The sequence below is a fragment of the Capra hircus genome, chromosome 13 (genome assembly GCF_001704415.2).
Source record: "Capra hircus breed San Clemente chromosome 13, ASM170441v1, whole genome shotgun sequence".
In the NCBI taxonomy this organism is placed as follows: domain Eukaryota; kingdom Metazoa; phylum Chordata; class Mammalia; order Artiodactyla; family Bovidae; genus Capra; species Capra hircus.
In genome coordinates, this window is record NC_030820.1 from 59,089,839 (window position 1) to 59,109,421 (window position 19,583).

At 50.1% G+C, this 19,583-nt stretch overlaps 1 protein-coding gene across 3 annotated transcripts; it reads left to right on the forward strand.

Annotated features, from left to right (window-relative positions):
• On the forward strand, window positions 255-19,272 carry SDCBP2 (syndecan binding protein 2). 3 transcript variants are annotated; one of them, XM_018057645.1, is made up of 10 exons: window positions 291-357; window positions 5,775-5,950; window positions 10,051-10,123; window positions 10,777-10,846; window positions 11,472-11,572; window positions 15,550-15,708; window positions 16,491-16,666; window positions 16,746-16,917; window positions 18,458-18,549; window positions 18,729-19,272. In XM_018057645.1, exons 3-10 carry the CDS (start codon window positions 10,070-10,072, stop codon window positions 18,781-18,783), a joined length of 879 nt encoding a protein of 292 aa, XP_017913134.1. In that variant the 5' UTR covers window positions 291-357; window positions 5,775-5,950; window positions 10,051-10,069; the 3' UTR covers window positions 18,784-19,272. The 3 variants fall into 3 exon arrangements, with proteins under 3 accessions (XP_017913132.1, XP_017913133.1, XP_017913134.1); XM_018057643.1 differs by lacking the exon at window positions 5,775-5,950 and having other exon boundaries at window positions 255-357; XM_018057644.1 differs by lacking the exon at window positions 5,775-5,950 and having other exon boundaries at window positions 259-357; window positions 10,029-10,123.

Below are 19,583 nucleotides of genomic sequence, written 5' to 3' on the forward strand. Positions count from 1 at the left end.
GTATGGCCATTTTTAAAGACCCATCAAACTGCCTTCATGTTTAGAGGAACAGGTGTCCTATCCAAGTCTGATTTCCTCAAGGCCAAGAAGTCTGGTTCATACCCCTCCCCACAGGAGCTGTGAGCCCCTAGCCCCATTTCTACATCCAGACTAAGGCCAAAGCCCTCCTCTGAACCTGGTGACCTCAGGCAGGTTGACCCCAGCCGCAGGGACGTACTTGGGCCCATCCCAGGCCCAGGTGAGTCAGCTGACCAGGGAGCAGGAACCCAGCTGGGACAAGGGCCACCACCTTCCAGGGAGGGACCAGAGTCCGCCAGCAGTGGCTGGAGAAGGACAAGCAGCAGCACCTGACTACAGGTAAGAGCAGGGTGCAGGGCCCCTTGGCAGGGGGGTGGGAGGGGGCGAAGTGGACACCTGCTCTCACCTGTCTTCTTTCCCTGTTTCGACCCTTCTGGGACTTCCAGGCCTTTTCCTCTCAAGGTGCTTCTCTCTGGCAGTGAAATGTAAACTGGGGTTTCCTCTTCTGAGCCCAGCTCTGCGCCAGGTTCAAGGGCAGGTGATCTTTATCCAGACATCACTAGGGCTCCATCCAGCCTCCTTCTGACTGCCTGGGACAGTGATCACAGGGACAGGACCCATACTTTGTTCCTTGCAATGGGCCCCTGGAAAACCAAAGAGCAATCTCTGCAAGGAACTGAATGCAGGCTTCAGTTTCTGTTACTCACTTCTCTGCCTGAAGCTGTTTCCATCAACAAGCTCCCTACCAAGGAAGGAGAACCTGCTGGGGGCCTGGGCCAGTGGCCTGACCCAAGAACCGGTTTCCTCCTGTGGGGACTCCCACACAGCTGGGGAAACTGAATGAGGTCATGGATATAAGGAGCAGGCCTCACACAGCTAGCCTCAGAAAATGGGGCTTCAGGCGGGGCTGCTATGTGCTGGGCAGGCACCGCACGGGCTGTTGTACATACGGTGGTCCAGACTACTAACAACTGTCACCATCACCTCTAGCCTGGGCTCTCTGTTCACTCACGCTCCCTCTTCTATCTTCCAAATGAAAGTCCGACCATGTCATTCTGCTGCTCAAAATTCTCCAGTGGCTGGCTCCCATCTCACCAGAGTCTATGCCAAGCCCTCAGCATGACCCTCAGGCCATAAAGGATCTAGTCTCTCTCACCACCTCTCCAAGCCTCTGTCCTACTACCTCCCCTCTGAACAACTGACTTCAGTCTCATTGGTCAGACATTCCCTAAACAGAACAGGCACTCTCCCCTTAGGGCCACTGCAGTGGCTGTACCCTAAGCTCACTGCTTTTCCTTTCCCATTTAGGCCACTTGTGGCCCCCACCCTCAGCAGTGAGCCTCTTCTGGATTTCCAGGCTGTATCCTCCACTCCCTATCACTTCCCTAATCACCTAGCTATCCAACACTGCAGACACACTTATTTATCCAGCTAGGTGACTTTCAAAGGCGAGTTTTTCTTTTGTTCCCTGCCCTATTACCGGTACTCACAACAGTACTGGGACTTAGGTGCTAAGGGAATGTACTGAGTGAACAACAGCTAAGGATTACTGCATGCCCTTTATTGTGGTAGTACTTTCTGTACACATCTCAAGAATCTAACCTCCACAACAACTCTGTGATGCAAGTATTGTTATTCATATTACAAAGGAAGAAATGACATGCAGGAGGGACTTGTCTGTGCTTGCTCTCCAGCCAGAGCATGTCAGTCTGAACGCATCCTGCCTGCCTCCGAGGTCCTTGCTCTTGTTCTGCCTCTCCTGTGCCTGGGTTCAGAAGCATTCGCACTCCTTGAAAGAAGTTCACAGTTTTTCTTCAGCAGGCAGTACAGCCTGAGGGAGGGAGAGGGGTATAAGCTGGTGGCCTAGCAACAGCCTCTTCTTTTGCAACTCACCATCCCTGGGCTAATTTGGCCTTCCAGGAGCTATTCCTCTGACACTCTAACCCACGCTTCCCTCCTGCACACTGTCTTCTAAAGGATGGATGAGTTGTCCACAGGAACAAGTGGGCGTCCCATAGTGTCAGCTCTTTGGAACAAAGTGTTCTCATCTCAAAGCCCAAAGATGGGGGCTGGTGACCCCTTTTCAGCCCTGCTAGTCTCTGAAAACCTGATTGCTGCTCAGTTGTGGGAGTTGCTACCACTCAGAATACCACAAAGTACAGAAGCTCAGGGATGGAAATCGTGGAAAATGCAATGGGAGAACATTGAGCTAGGTTAGATGGGTTCTTTCCTTTCCCAGGAGCCAATTAATTGTAGGAAATCACCAGCATCATATTGAGCAAACTCTTCCACTGTCATTGCAGGAGACAGCCTTTCCATCTACCTCACAGGGCACTGTTTTATCACCCTTTCTAGGCCCAGGGTTTTTCTTCAAAGGTCTTTTTGGAATTTTTGTCTTCCCCTTGGGTCTGCTTTCCGTTTCAAGAAACAGTTATTGGACCCATGCTGTGTGCCAGGGAGTGGGCACAACACTAGAGCTTCAGAAATGAGCAACATTTCTCACCAGAGAGGGAGACAGGCAGACAAATACAGAGTAGTGGAAATCCAACTCAGGAAATGCAGACCTTGCTCACAGCAGGAGCTTAAAAAACACTAGTGGAATGAATGATGAGATTAGTAGTGGAATGAGTATGAGATTCTATGGTTTAGAAAAGGGAGACTTGCTTATTTGTGTTTGGTTTGGGGAATTTGGGGGTAAAATGAATTCACCAGATGAACAAAGTGGTGGGGGCGGGGAGACGTGAATGGCTTTCAAGCGGGAACAGCACCTGTAAAAGCACAGAGGCATGAACTAGCAGGGTGAGTTACGATCAACAGGAGTCTGGAATGAATGAAATGCAGGGTACGTGCACAAGAGTGAGGTTATCAGGAGTCAGTGGAGAAGGTACCCGGAGTCAGGTCAGGGAGATGTGAACATCAAGTTGAAGTCGGAGATTTTACTCTGAGGGCAGGAGCCAAGGCTAACTCCCAGGTTTCCGGCTCCGACCATGGGGTGCATTTGGTGGGGTCACTGTAGAGAGGAAGCAAAGCTGGGAAAAATGAGTTTCAACCAGCGGGAGGTAGTAAAGATCTGGAAGGCAGCTGGACTCGGGTCTGGGCCTCCCATCCCTGGAGTAACATACTCCACGCTCCTCCTCTTCACAGTCCAGTTTGTGCTCCCTGGCTTCCTCCAGGAGGCCTTCCCCCTTGCCCCAGGCTTTTATCCTGCACCCCACAGACCCAACTGCCCGAATCTCTAACAACGAGCAAGTGCGTCGTTTTGCTGTGGGAAGTGATCTGCCAGGCCAAGCCCAAGACCCTCACCCCGAGCGGCAGGCCCTCAGTCATTCTCGGGTGGGATCCCAGGGTGAATCTTCCTGGGGCGGAGCACCAGGACGGGAAGTCAGGGCGGGACAAGAAACTTGGGAAGGTGACGTCTCAATGGGTGGGAAATACTCGGGGATCCAATGTGCTTCCGAAACCCACGGGAGCGCTGGAGCTTCCTCTTCCTAAAGAGCAACAGGCGGCCCGGAGCGCAGGCGTGTCAACTTTGCCCTCCTCCCTCCCACAGCTGCCTCAGAACGGAATCCTATCAGTCAGGGGAGGGTTCAGCCGCACCCGCTCTCCTTCGAGAAGCCGTTAATGGACTAAGGCTCAAGGGGCGTGAGGAGGTGTAGGGAAACATTAGAATTAAAAGCGCAATTTGATCCGCGTAGCTTCCACACCGGTAAGAGGCGATGCGGAGCCCGATCGAGCCTTTCCATCCCTTATTCTGCTGCTCTACCTGATTTTGTGTGTGTGTGTGGATGTGGGTGCCAGCCACGAGCGCCTGAAAAAAGCAAGAGGCCGGGGGTACGCTAGGATCCCACCCAACCAACAACCCACAGAGGAGGCTGCCATTTTCCACCCACAACCGCGGAGCACCCCGGGACCGGCGTGTAGCTACGCGCAGCCCTTGATGAGACGCATGCGCTCTAGCCGCCTCAGAGCGCCCTAGCAGCCTGGCGGAGTCTTTGCTGTAACTCATAGCAACCAGGGGAGGTCGCCTCTCTTATTCCCAGCAGAGTTCAGAGCTACAGGAGGGTCAGAATGGAAGTCTTTTGGAGATCTTTGATCAGCGATCGTTGGACAGATTAGGAAAGAGGCCCTAGGGACCTGTGGTGCTTTCTCCGGTCCCCCTGTTCACGGAGTTGTGTGCCTGGCTGCTTCCAAAAAGCAGGGAATTGAGGCTGAGGGAGGGGATAGGTTTGTTCAGAGCGGTTTTTCACCCCCACCTCCTTAGGAGGCATTGCTGTGAACAAAGCTAGTGTAGGTGATGGAATTCCAGCTGAACTATTTCAAATCCTAAAAGGTGATGCTGTTAAAGTGCCGCACTGATATGCCAGCAAATGTGGAAAAACTCAACAATGACCACAGGACTGGAAAAGTTCAGTTTTCATTGCAATCCCAAAGAAGGGCAATATCAAAGAATGTTCAAACCACTGCACAGTTGCACTCATTTCATATGCTAGCACAGTAAGCTCAAAATCCTTCAACGGTATGTGAACTGAGAATTTCCAGATGTACCAGCTGGATTAAGAAAAGGCAGAGGAATTAAAAAGCAGGGACATCACTTTGCTGACAAAGGTCCGTCTAGTCAAAGCTATGGTTTTTCCAGTAGTCATGTACAGATGTGAGAGTTGGACCATAAAGAAGTCTGAGCACTGAAAAATTGACGCTTTTGAACTGTGGTGCTAGAGAAGACTCTTGAGAGTCCCTTGGATAGCAGCGATCAAACCTGTCAACCCTAAAGGAAATCAACCCTGAATATTCATTGGAAGGACTGATGCTGAAGCTGACTACTTTGGCCACCTGATGCGAAGAGCTACTCATTGGAAAAGACCCTGATACTGGGAAAGACTGAGGGCAAGAGGAGAAGCGGTCGGCAGAGGATGAGATGGTTGAATGGCATCATCGACTCAATGGACATGCATTTGAGCAAACTCTGGGAGATAGTGAAGGACAGGGAAGCCTGGCATGCTGCAGTCTGTGCTAAGTCACTTCAATCATGTCCAACTCTTTGTGACCCTATGGACTGTATTCTGCCAGGCTCCTCTGTTCATGGGATTTCCCAGGCAAGAATACTGGAGTGGGTTGCCGTTTCCTTCTTCAGTGGGTCTTCCTGACCCAAGGATTGAACCTGTGTCTCTCATGCCTCCGGCATTGGCAAGCAGGTTCTTTACCACTAGCGCCACCTGGGAAGCCCTACACTACAGTCCATGGAGTTGCAAAGAGTCAGACGTGACCGAGTGACTGAACAGCAACAAGTTGAAAACCCCCCCCCCCAAAACAGCATGTTGCCCTGTCTGCACTGTAAAGGAGAAATGAGGGCAATGAAAGTAGTTTATAATAAAAGAATATGCACTTCACTATGTAAAAGCTCAGACTGGGTTACACCGGGTCACACTTGCACTTAAATTGAGGAAGTTTGGATCTGTGTGCTCAGATGCTCAGTTATGTCCTACTCTCTGGGACCCCATGGTGTAGCCCGCCAGGCTCCTCTGTCCATGGGTTTCCCCCAGCAAGAATACTGGAGCGGGTTGACATTCCCTTCTCCAGGAGATCTTCCCAACCCAGGGATCCAACCAGGATCGTTTGCTTGTAGGCAGTCTCCTGCACTGGCCGGCGGATTCCTTGCCACTAGGGCCACCTTGGATTTAATAGATAGTATTCAGCTGAATTTTGCCAAAGTTTATATTTGGCATCTTGAGTCAAAGCTTGAATGTATTTGTATACAGGTGTGGAGGGACTGTGACAGCGACAACTGCAGACACACACGAGTGTGTTCTGGTGACCTCCCTGTGTTGTGGAGAATTGACAATTATTTTTCAAAATGGTGAACAAAACCGAGAATAACTTCCTCAGATAAGCTGGTGCATACGTTTCTGGATGGTATATTATATATTAAAACCAGGTAAAGTTTCATTGTATTTGTATATAGAATGTTATACATAGGTTTTTTTTTTTTTATTGCTTCCATGAAGGTTTGGTGGGATATTGGAAACTTGTGTGGGACAGTTTGTTGTGATGAGCTGTTCTGTGCATTACAAAAGGTCCTGGTCACTACTCCCTGCTTCCTAAACGCTAGTGTCCCCTCAGTCTTGTGACATCCAAGAATGCCTACACAAATTTCCAGTCTGTTTCTTGGAAAACCACTTATCTATTCAGTCAAATAGGAATTTTTGTCGGCATCTGTGTGCTGGGTGCTGTTTCAGTGGGGAGGCTTAGGGTGATGAACAGGACACAGTCCCTGGCATTCTGAGCTGGAGTTCAGAATGAGGGGATACCCAGATAGTAATCGTATAATATGATAAATAACTTGACAGTAGGCGCAGTACGAGTCAGTTTGGGGACACAAAAAGACCTAGCCAACTAGCCAGGGGTCCCACGGCCTGAAAAAGCCAAGCAGAGAACTTGCATTTGAGCTGAGTCTTGAAAGGCTTGAAAGGCTATGCAGAGAAGGATGGTATGCCAAGCAGAGAACTTGCATTTGAGCTGAGTCTTGAAAGGCTTGAGAGGCTATGCAGAGAAGGGTGGTATGCCAAGCAGAGGGACCTCCATATCAAACAGGTCCAAGGTCGCTGGCACATAATGGACGCTCAAATAGTGTGAATGAGTAGATGGATAATTGAATGAGATATGCATATTTCCTGGCAGGAGCCCTTCCCCACTATATTGTGAATTGCTAAAAGACAGGCAAACACCTGCCTCTTGATTCCACCCAGATCCCTAACCTTGGTTGAGACCCAGAGAAGGTGGCAGTGGTGAAAGTGTCTCAGAGCCGGAGGACGGGTTGTGTGCTCCCAGCCTGGAAGGGATCTCCAGGAAGTGGATCTCAGATTCTGCTCACCCAGATGGTAGCTGCTACAGATATAAAAGCTCTGCTACTTCAGTGTTTGAAAAGGCAGGGCAGGGATGCCTCTTATTTTCACATCTGTAGCTCATGTGTGATCCAGGGCGGTACCTTTGATGGATGGTACCTTCTGAGGACTGTCCCAAGATCCAAATCTCCTGGAGTGTGTGCACAGAAGGGAAGACCACAGGCAGAGGGGCCTCTCCCCCCAGATGGTTTAAAGCAGGTCAGAGCCTGTCTCCCTCTCCCCATTGGACCATCCCTGTCTCCTTAAGATGGTCATTTCTGCCCCAAAGACCAGGTGAGGGCAAAGGTCTGGAACTGCCTGCCCCCAGGAACCAAGTGGGCAGTGTGAGCCAGCTGGATGGGTACTTTGGGAAACAAGAGGTATGTGCAACCTCATCTAAGGGCAGGCTGTGACTCCGGCCTGGCTGAGTGTTGATGTGTATGATTCCTGCTCTTGCATTGCCAAGTATTTTGTGTGTGTGTGTGTGTGTTTTTCCTGTACAAGATAGACGAGGAGAATTTTATATTTCCAGATTTTAAAATGTTGACACTAATTCAAATGAAAACAGAAAAAACAAGCCAGTGAAAAGTAAACAAAACCTGTTTGGGACCTCACATCCTGGTTTCCATTCCTAGAAAGGTGCACGTTCATAGGCCATTAGCGCTTTACTTTACAAGGAGAAACGTGGAAGCCCAGGCAGAATGTATTGCTTCTAGAAATACTGAGTTGATGTCCACGCTACGGGCTAGGGGTTCCACAATAAATTAGAAGGTCTAGTTTCTGCCCATTTGGAACTCCCAATAGGCAGATCAAGAGGCAACTTCGGAGCAGTGAATGATCAACAGACTAAGAACTGAGCTGGGAGAGGAGGCCAGTCTGTGGGCAGGGGGAGCACAAATCAAGGCAAGTTTTCTGAAGAGCCCTCTGATACGGAACTTGAAAATAATTGGAAGTTAGCCAGTCGGGGAGCAGAGGGGGTAGAAATGTATGCCAGACAGAGGGCATAATAATACATGCAAAGTCCTGGGGACACGAGGAAGTTCAATTAATTCAAGGATCTAAAAGTAGCTCATTGTGGCTGAAGCTGAGGGTGGGGGTTGGGAGAAAGACGTGTGGAAAGAAAGAAAGCGGGAGAATTAGGCAGCGGGTGCAAGCAAATGTCTATTGGGACTCAGGGCCAATGAGTACATCAGTCTTGATGTAAGAGAAAACAGAGGCTGAGGGGGTCTGGGGCGTCCGGGAGTCTGCTGCGACTCAGATGTAGCCACTCAGCGGTGGTCCAGGGTTGCTAGAGTGTCCTGTTTTTTCAGGAGCAGCGTGAAGCTAGATTATTGAGTGCGGTGTGTCGAGTTCTGCATTTAAGCTTTTAACTTTGAATGTATAAAGTTCTTGGCAAGGTTAAACAACATCTGTTTGCATCTGGCCTGTGAGCCACTGGTTCCAGTCTCTGGAGGAATCATAAAGGGCGTGTGGACCGGATTCTGAAAGTGGGGGAGCCACTGGGTGATGGGGGGTGGGCTTTAATCAGGGGCATGGTGTTCCAGGCTCACACAGAAAGGACCTGTTGGCTGGAGAACAGCAGTTGAGTTGACTCATTGGAGATGTTGTGGTTCCTGCAGAAGAGCGAGGAGATGGAGGAGGATGATGTGGGAATGGGCGGGGAGATGGAGGAGGACAGCGTGAGGATTAGTGATGGGATGTGGGGGTGATAGGGTGTGATGGCAGACTAGAAGGGACGGCGTGTGCACGGGGTCGTTGGGGAGGCTTAAAGTTGATACATGTCAAGGCAGCAGGTGCTGAGGAAGGACAAGGAAGAGTGATGGAGGAAGATGACCTTGACCCCTGGGGATCACTCAGGGGAGATGCCCAGAGATTCTGGACCTGGCCCAGGAATGTGGGCCCAGTGCAGTGAATAGGACCCCCTGGATCGCCAGGAACTGCAGTTCAGGTGGGAAGACACACTGAGGACAACTGAAGAGCCCAGGACCAGAGGTTGGTCCGAAGTCTCTGCTGAGGGCAGGGCCCTGGGTGGGAGCAGCAGTGTCTGAGGAGCCAGGGTGGGAGGGTGGGGTAGGGGCTTCCAGCTCGCGAGGACTGGCCCAGCAAAGGCCTGTAGATGTGATGGAGCCAGTGTGTTAGTGGATAAATGGAGAAGAATCCAGAAAGACAAACTGCTCCTTGCTCACATTTAATCTAGGGAGGAAATAAAGCTTTTCGGCGGGTAATTTCTTTGAATTTCTTTGGGTACCTTGCTCCAAGGTCCTGCTGGTTCTCCCCTGACAGGTAGGAAGGTTTTTAGTAAATGTTTATGGTCCCCCATCATTTCTTGTTCCCTCTGAACAATACTCTGCTGAGCATATAAACTCTGTTACAGTTTGTGTGCATGTTTTTAAGAGTTTCCATTGGCCTTCATCATGATCAAGATCAAGACTCACCAGTGAAGCCGGAAATGGCAGTAGGGGCTCAAATGCCCAGAGATGCAGAGGGGTGGGTGGGGGCAGGGGAGGAATTCTAAAGTGCCTGCTGCCTTTCTGTTGTAATATGAAGTCCCCAACCGCTTGACACTGGACTGAGCCCCGAGTAGTTGCGGGAGGATGCTGCACAAACCCCTAATGCTGGCCAGGTATACAGTAGGTGCTCACTGTGCACCAACTGGACCAGGTTTAGGTCTTGAGCAATAAGATCTTGTAAGGCTGTCTGACCTTTGAAACATGGCAGGGAAGGACATGGCTCCCCAGTCCTTCTTTGCCTGGTTAGCATGTCCTGGGTGACCCGTGGGTCGAGGTTCTAAAGCCCAGAGTCAGCTGAACATGGTGGGGTGGGATTTTTCAGGAGCGGAGAACATGGGCTTGGGAACCAAACAGACTCTGGCTCAATCCCAGCTCCTCCATTTCTAAAATGGGGATAATAATACCTATTATATAACTGGTATAATATGTATTATATATTATTATATAATATATACATATATAATAATATAATATATAACAATCTATTATATATGATTAATATAAAATATGTATTATATATAATCATGTAATACTAGTGTAATAATAATACTACCCTTCCTGACGTCTTTCTCATCCTGAGAGTACTGGGTGGCACATGTCTGTGTCTCCTCTCACCCCTCAGCATCCTGCTCTGTGCCCTGCAGGGTGTTCCAAGGAGCAGCCATGGCCACCCTGTACCCATCTCTGGAGGACCTGAAGGTGGACCAGGCCATGCAGGTAACCTGCCAGGCTTTTAGCCTGGGTGCCCTGATGGGGCTTTGGGATTACCCCAGGGTAGCTAAGGGAGGCTTGTCTTGGGTCAAGGTTGGAGGCCCTTGGGAGTTCCTTATTGGCCCCAAGGCATGCGGGTCCCCAGTGCAGGGGCTGCTGGCAGAGCAGGTGTTCAGAGGCCAAGGCAGTGGGATCACAGCAGGTGAAGACGAGCAGCTGCAGACAGGCCTGTGTCTGGTGCCTGCTTAGTCTCAGTGCTTCCTCCACTGGGGTTCGTGCAGACCCCATGCTCTAGGGCAAGCTTCCAGGGTAAACCCTGTGGCCGTGGTGTTTGGCCTACTCAGCCCCCAGAAGCCCTTTCCTCCTTCCATCCTACATGAGGTCCTAGGGGGCTTTGAGAACTGGGGGCTTTTTGACTGACAATTACCTTGGTCACCGCAGGTAGTAAATGAGCTGTGGCATTCGGTGGGTTGCAGGCCCTTGGGAGAACCTCCCTCCTGAGGCATGGAGGTGTGGGAAGCCACATTTATTGAAAGGTTGGATACCCGCTCAGGCCACGAGCATACCTATTGCCCTGACCCCCAGCCTCAGGGAGCCCCAAGCTCCAAGGGCTCTGGGGTTCTGACCACAGCTGAGCGGCACTCCCCTTCCATCCCCAGGCCCAGGCCAGAGCCGTACCCAGGATGCCTGCCCTGCCAGTACGGGGGAAAGGGGACTCCCAGCCTCCAGGTGAGTGATGGGGATGGGGTGCTTTGAGCCGAGAGTGACTTCTGCTGGCCATTTCCGAGCACCTGCCTCTCGCCTGCCACAGAGCCACAGGCACTGTGTACAGTTGTCCCCCTACTTTGAGGGGGACACTGAAAAGCTGTGACCTTGTGAGGGCCCCGATGGCCCTGACTTAGGGCCACCAAGGAAGGCTGCGTGAAGAGACCAGGATGTATGCGGTGGCCCTGGGGCTGGTCTGGCTATCTTGACTGGTCCTGTGGTAGCAAACTTGAGCTCAGGCCCAGCTCCTCTCCTTACCGTGCAGTTTCCCAGAGCTGCCTTTGAGTTGGCTGGTGCCAAATAAAGGTAACTGAGCAAAACACCAAAGTGATCCGTGAGGGACTCTGTGTCTGAGGCTGCTCCCGGGGGAAGCAGACCACCCGAGGGGAGGACCCACATTGCCAGCGAGTGTTCCCAGGGCTGCAGAGCCGTCTCAATAATACACTGCATTCCTGGGAGTAAACACCCTCTCGGGCCCTTTTGTTTCTTAACAAAGATGAGTGACCACTTGGGAGCCAGGCAGGTGTGGCCAAGCTCATGGCCAGAATAACATCTTTCTCTTCTCCCCCTTCCCTTCCCTTCCCATCAGTTTTGTACCCTAACCTGGCAGAATTGGAAAACTATATGGGTCTTTCCCTCTCCAGCCAAGAAGTCCAGCAGAGCCTGCCTCAGACTCCAGAAGGTGCCAGTGTAGGTATTTGTCTCCTTCCTGATGCGGGCCCTCCTTCCTTGGTCTTGCATTTAAACAGATTTGTATCTCCTCTCTCTATAGCATCCCTGAGGTTCTGTTTCTTGATGATATGTTTCCCTTTGAACCTTCATGAGAAGTGCTGTGGGGTTTCATGGTTTCCTGCAGGCCTTGGGGCTAGAGGGCCACTGCCTGCCCTTTGACCTCTGACCTGCTGGCCTGAGCTTGCTGGATGAGAAGGGAGGACGTCAAACCTGGCCTGAGCCTGGGTGCTTCTAATGAGGGGCTGCCTGTGACTTGGGAGCAGCTGCACGGTTAGACAGAGCCTGTGAGGAGGAGCTTGTCAGCCCCCAGTCCCCAAATGAAATAATAATGCTTAACCCTTGTTCTCTATGACTTCAGGGAGCAAAAAAAAAAAAAAAAAAAAATCATAACATAGAAATATTCACTCCTGAAAATGTATTCACTTATAGACTCAGTCCTGAAACTGTCTTCCCATCAGCTTCAACATTCCTGGTTGGTCCATTGTGCTGGTCCAGTGCAAATCGATTGCAAAGTGCAAATACAAATCTTGGTAAGGCTGTGGGATTTCATGAAATTGACAGAAGTGACGATGAGAGCTGCCACACTGACAAATGATTTCACAGGAGAAATCAGCAAGGATGAGGGCATGTAGGATCCTGAGCAAAGTTGGTGACACCCTGGAGTGGTTTTCCGAAATGACGCCCTTGACAGTCATGTAGGCAAGCACACACAGGAAGCAAAGTAGGTCACATTGTCCAGTTTTAATCCACTGATTGATCTCTCTTTGGTCAATACCCCAGACAACCTAAATTTGATGAAAAAAAAGACAGATAATGCACTTTCGTAATTAAAAATTTTAATTATTTTTAGTTTTTCTTTTTAAATAATCGGAGATTCAGTCAGGAAGTTGCCAAGACAGAGAAGTCCTCTGTACCCTTCAGCCAGTTTTCCCAATGGTTCCATTTTATGTAACTGTACTGTAATGTCAAAGCCAGGCATTTTCCATTGGTGCAGTGTGTCTAAGGTTCTGCGTCTTTTTGTCACCTGCAGCCGCCAGCACAATCGAGATACAGAACTACATCACCACAAAAGTCTCCCTCGTGCCGCCCCTTTGTGATCATGCCCAGCCTCCCCTTCAGTATCCTCAGCCCCTTGGCAGTCACTAGCATGCTTTTGTCCCTATAATTTTATCATTTCAGAAGGTTATGTAAGTGAAATCACATGGTGTGTGACCTTTTCCGATGGGCTCTTTCCACTCAGCATTGTGCCCTGGAGATCCTTCCAGGCTGTCGCCTGCTGCAACAGTTCATTCTTTTTTATTGCAGGATTGCGTGGCTATAGCTCAGTTTGTTTAACCTCTTGAGGGACATTTTGGTTGTTTCCAGTTTTTGTCTATTATAAACTAAGATATTACAGATGTTTGTATACAGATTTTTGTACAGACATAAGTTTTCATTTCTCTGGGATAGACGCCCAGGAGTGCAATTCCTAGGTAGTGTAATACATGTATGGCTAATGTTTTTTTTATAAAGAAACTGCCAAACGATTTTCAGAGTGGCTGTATTATTTTATTTTCCTGCCAACAATGCATGAGTGTTTTGTTGACACATCTTTGCCAGCATTTGATATTATCACTATTTTAAATTTTACTCATGGTAGGTGTGTGGTGATGCCTTATCATGGATTTTATTTGCACTTTCCTAATGGCTAGTGATGTTGAACATCTTTTCATGTGCTTATTTGCCAGCTGTATATTCTTTTTGGTAAAATGTTTCTTCATATATTTTGCTTATTTTCTAAATGGATTATTTTTTAAAGTCAACTTTCAAGACCTTATTCTAAAGTCCTTTGTCATTTGATTTGTAAATATTTTTCTCCCACTGTGTAACACCTCCTTTCATTGTATTAAAAGATTTTTTTGGAGAACAAAATGTTTTCAATTTTGATGAGGTTCAACTTATTGATTTTTCTCTTTGTGGATCATGCCTTGGTGTCCTAAGAAACTTGACTGAGCTCTAGGTTCTGAAAAATTTTCCCTTTTACTTCTGAAACTCTTATAGTTTTTTGTTTAAATTTATGATTGAACTTGAGTTAATCCTTGCATAAGGCATGAGGTCACGATTCATATTTTGCCTGTGGCTGTTCAGTTGCTCCCATGCCATTTGTTGAAAAGGCTCTTCTGTCTTCACTAAATCGTTCTCACACCTCTGTTAAGAAGCAGTTGCCCCTACTTGTGTGAGGCTATTTCTGGATATTCTCTCTTCTGCTCCAAAGGTCTGTCTCTCCCCAGTACCACACTATCTTGATGACTGTAGCTATACAGAAAGTCTGGAAATCTGGTAGAGTGATTTCTCCTGTTTTTTTTCTTTTTTGTCAGACTAGTTTTAGCTATTCTAGTTCCTTTGTGTTTTCATGTAAAGTTTAGATTAACCTTGCCTCTATCTACAAAACATACAGACTGTGATAGGAAATGCATTAAATATGTATATCAATTTGTGGACAGTTGACAGCTTCGTCTAGTTTTTCTGATCCATCAATACAAAATATTTCTTTATTTATTTAGACCTTTGATCAGGCTTCCCCAATAGCTCAGTTGGTAAAGAATCCGCCTGCAATCCGCCTGCAGGAGACCCCGGGTTGATTCCTGGGTCAGGAAGATCCGCTGGAGAAGGGAAAGGCTACCCACTCCAGTATTTGTGGGCTTCCCTTGTGGCTCAGCTGATAAGGAATCTGCCTGCAATGCAGGAGACCTGGGTTCAATCCCTGGGTTGGGAAGATCTCCTGGAGAAGGGAAAGGCTACTCACTCCAGTATTCTGGCCTGGAGAATTCATCCATGGGGTGAAAGGAGTTGGACATAGCTAAGTGACTTTCACTATCAAACTCACAATACATTATATTAAAAACAACAGTAATGAGTACTCAAAATTTATCTTTTTAATAACTATTTTCTACTAATATCTATCCTACTGAGGTTATTTCAGTTTTTATCTAAAGGTAGAAATATCATCTGATGATGTGATGAGAATTCCATGGATTGTACATTCCATGGGGTTGCAAAGAGTCAGACATGACTGAACGACTTTCATTTCAGTTCACTTCACTTCTTTGATCTCTTTTATCAGTGTTTTGTCATTTCCAGCATACAATTCCTGTATATGTTTTATTAGCTCCACACCTAAGTATTTCTTTTTTTTTTTTAGCGATTGTACGTGGTATTGTATTTTTAATTTCAGTTTCCACGTATTCATTGTTAGTATATATAGAAGTACAATTGATTTTTTGGTATGCATTGGTCTTGTGTCCTGTGACCTTGTTGAACTCACTTATGAGTTCTAGGAGTTGATCTGTAGACTCTTTGGAATTTTCTAGTAAAGCATCGTCTCATCTGAAAATAGGGACCATTTTATGTTTTCTTTTCCAATCTATATGTCTTTTATTTCCTGTCCTTGCCTTATTGATCTGGCTAGTTCTTCCATTACTGTATTTAACAGTAATGGTGGGAGTGGACATCTTTGCCTTGTTCCAGATCTTTTGATGGGGGGAATAGTATTCACTCATCTTGATACTTTTGACAAAATTTTTTTCAAGGCAGAAATCAACTTGAGCTCCTTTACCCCCTCATTGTTCACTATTTTCTGTGAATCTTTTTATTTTAAGTGGATTTCTGACACCAAGTTGTCTTGGAAAATGAAGGCCCTTTTTCTATAACACGCACCTGTCCTCCAGGCTCTGTTTTCCTGGCTGTTTTTTAGGGGTGTGGACTTTGACGCCCCCTAGCGGCTTCATGGCGCCATGTGTCCTCTTGCTCGCAGGAGGTGTGTGTGTGTGGTCTGCGGTGGGCTGGAGCTCAGGGTCCACCCCGTTCTCTTTTCCCAATCCCTGTTCCCACGCTTGGACCCTTGAGGCACGAGGCCCCACGGCGCTGGCTGACCTCTTCTCCCCTGTGGTCTGCAGGCAGCGGTCTCGGGCCCCTCGCCGGGCCAGGTGGTGGCGCCGGTGTCCGGGAACAGCCTGGGCGCACTGCGTGCGGAGATCAAGCCCGGGGTGCGCGAGATCCACCTATGCAAGGACGAGCGTGGCAAGACCGGGCTGCGGCTGCAGGCCATCGACAAGGTGGGGCTGGGGTCGGGCGGGAGGGGAGGGGCCCCGCGGAACGCAGAGAGAGATCGCGTGCTGGACTGCGCCTGCCTGCGGCCCGAGCTGCCCGCGGGAGCCAAGGTTGACCTGAGCCCTAGACAGGCTCGTCCTTTCCATCGCCTCCCATAAGGCGCTTGCTCTGGGCTTGCTCTGGGTTGTGCTAGGGACCCTCCACTTGCCCCTCCTGGGACTTCATGCCTCCTTGCTCCCCACTCACAGGGATCTGGCTTCTGGGAGGCTTTCTGAAGACAGTGTAAGGCGAAGGGTGTGGGGGTGTTGGTTCGGATGCCAGCATGAGAGGCCTTGTAGTCTGGTGACTGGGGATGCAACCACTAGTTGGAATTCCTGAAAGTGTTAGTTGCTCAGCCATGTCCAACTCTTTGTGACCTCATGTACTGTAGCCTGCCAGGCTCCTCTGTCTGTGGAATTCTCTAGGCAAGAATACTGGAGTGGGTAGCCATGCCCTTCTCCAGAAGATCTTCCCAACCCAGGGATTGACCGAGCCTCCTGCATTGCAGGCAGATGCTTTATCATCTGAGATACTGGGAAAACTCCTGAATTCCTGACTCCGTTGCTCCCTAGCTGTGTGGCCCACTTCCTCACTAGGAAAATGGGGTACCCTGTATGTTGCTGTACAGAGCTGCAGTCCCAGGGCCCAGTAGGCTCTGAGAAGATCAGGAGGCAAACAGCAGCCCAGGAGGAGGCACCTGGGCTCAGGTTGGGCTGGGGGAACTGACTGCGGGGCTTGCCTCCTTCAGGGGCTCTTCGTGCAGCTGGTCCAGGCCAACACCCCTGCATCCTTGGTGGGGCTGCGCTTTGGGGACCAGATTCTGCAGATTGATGGACGTGACTGTGCTGGGTGGAGCACGGACAAAGCCCACCAGGTGGTGAAGAAGGCATCGGCTGAGAAGATTGTCATAGTCGTTCGGGACAGGTGAGCACCCGGGTCCCAGGAGCCTGTCTGTCTGCCCTTGGTTATGCCCCAGGCCCAGCTCACCATTCCTCCCTGCCAGGCCGTTCCAGCGGACCATCACCATGCACAAGGACAGCACAGGCCACGTCGGCTTCGTCATCAAGAAGGGGAAGATCATCTCTTTGGTCAAAGGGAGTTCCGCGGCCCGCAATGGGCTCCTCACCAACCACTATGTGTGTGAGGTGAATGGGCAAAACGTCATCGGGCTGAAGGTAAGCAAGGCGGAGCATGGCTCCATCCCAGGACCTCAGGGACTGGGTGATTGAGAGGTGGTGGGAAGGTTCGTGTCTGGGTGGGCTGCCGCCCCCACCCAGCTTCAGATCCTCATTCTAAGGCTGCTGCAGGGATTCAATGAGACAAAGGTACAAGTGCTCCGAGCACAGTGCAGACACTGAGTGCTCAGTAAATGCTCGCTGTTGTTACTCATGAAGGCCAGAGGTGTGACAGCAAGTGGTGGTGGCGGTGATGACGTGTATAAGGAAACAGGTGTCCGGGGCAGGGGTGAGGGGCTCCTGGCTGCACGGACTACTCTGTGTGATATTTCTGTTTGTATCCTGGATCATGTTCACTAATAGGAATATTTTAGGAAATGGCTCTTCAGAAGCCCATTGCCTACCTCTTTCCTCTCCCCAACAGTGTGTGTGTGTGGTGAGTTTTATCTTTAAACACAAGAAGGAGCAAATGGTCTGGGGCCAGTGCTGTGATGTAGGCTAGGGGACAGGGTGGGTGCCTTCGGGGAATGGACCCCAGAAGAGGATGAGTCACATGGCTTCTGGTCCCTGGACAAATGAGAGCAGTTTATTCTGGTTGATGCCACCAGGACTGAAAGCGGTTCTTAATTCCAGTTGTGATTTAGAGTGAGGGTCCCCCCACTCCAGCATCCAGGGCTTTGGGGCTCGCAGGCAGGTGGAGGTGGCCTGGGGAGTCTTGCCATCTCATCCCACAGATGACACAGTCTTGTGAGCCACTCCCCCTCCCTCATAAGGGCCATCCCCAGGTCACTCTTGTCACACATCTTCTCCCCTGTGCCTGACGGTCTGGTCCCATCTGGCACATCTTCTCCCACTGATCCTGGCACAGCTAGGAAAACACACAGCCAAGTCGGGGGTCTATGTAAAGTCAAGGTCACGGTCTCCAGGTAAGGGCCAGAGGCTCCGCTTGTGCGTTAGCATTCAGCTTTGGGCTGTTCGGCACACTCTCTGTAGGTGCTTCTTGTGTCTTGTTCTCCCCACAATTTGAACGGCTTCTGCAGGCCTTTCTTTTTGCTGGTCAACAAGATTAAGAGGAAGAGGTACCCCACGGCCTCGGCTCAGGCTGACAGGAGCCCAGAGAAGAGGGTGGGTAGGTGTGCCTACTGTCCCCCCTTGTCCCCCACTGCAGTGTGGTTCTCTTTCTGCTTTGAGGTCAGAATCCTGGTGTGACTGGGGCCCAGGAGACGGCATACACATGTGGTTGGTGGGATTCCCGGGGCTCTTTGGGGGAAGTCATGTCCGTGAGGCCTTTTGGTGTCAGGCCCACATAGGCCCTCGAGGTGAGGGTAGGAGAGGTCAGTCTGTTTTACTGAGAGAGCCTCAAATGGGAGGCCCACATTCTTGCTTGAGCTGGGGGCCTGCCACCCTCACTCAAGGGGCAACCTATTCCCTACTGTCATTGTCAGTGGTGGACTCCAGCAGGGCCACGCTGACCACTTCACAGAGGTGCCTCAGAGTTGCCCCTGGCCCCCAAGGTGACCGTTACTCACCTCTTCTCCAGGACAAAGAAGTCACAGAGATTCTGGCCACCGCCGGGAACGTCATCACCCTGACCATCATCCCCACCGTCATCTATGAGCACATGGTCAAAAAGTAAGGCTGCCCCCCTCCCCTCCTCCCTACCCCCTCCCCTCCTCCCTACCCCCTCCCCTCCCCACCTTCTGGCTGCCGGCTTCTGGTAACTTGGGGTGAGGCAAGGGAGGCACAGGTTTTAGGGGGAAAGGGGAGAAGGTGCTGCCAGTTTTGGCGACTATCCTTGTTGCTGTATCTAGGTTGTCCCCGACCCTGCTCCACCATACCATGGACCACTCCATCCCTGACGTCTGAGGCCGCGGGACAGCAGCTCAACCCTGACACCCTCCTGCCAGAAAGGGAATGTCCGTGCCTGCGGAGACCTGCTGCCTGGGGGCGGGGCCGTCTCAGGGGGCGGGGTCTTCTCAAGGGGGCGTGTTCCGGGCGGGGCGACATGGCATCCTGTGCGCCTGTTATTTACATACACTGGCCTTGTTGGAGTCTCAGCCACTCAACTGGGCTAAGGCCGGAACAGGGCCCACAGGCAGCCATTCTCTGTGCTGATTTAAATGCTCGTCACGTCGGCCGGCCAGCTAAACACTTTCTAAAGTTGCAGCTGGGTCCCTTTCAAATTTTTGCCTCTACCAGTAAAACAGTTCCGTGTTTTGAGAACAGAAATACTTTTTTTTTTTTTTGTAAGAATTGTTTCTTTTTCCTTTACTTGTTCTTCGTCACGAACTGTATAGTTTTAACCCTTCACGGGCTTTTAAATAAAGATTTGATTTTAAATAAAATCCCTTCCTCAGAAGTAATTGATATTCCAGAATCCTCAGTCCCATTACGCACCAGTGTTGGTTGTCTTTTAAGCAGTGGTGAGACCGAGGCCTTTTCTATGCATTGCCTCTGACAGAATGGCTTGGCTTGGCCTGGCCAGAGTCACATGCTGCCTGTTGGTGTGAGGCTGGGATGACTGGGTGGTGGTGGGGGACAGTGTGGGCTCTGGAAGGGGGCACCAGCCTTAGAACGCCCCCTGCTCAGTGACTCCAGCTGGCTTCTGCATCTGTAGGTGTGAAAATCACCTCAGGGGTGCTGGAGAGGATGGAATGGGTGCACTC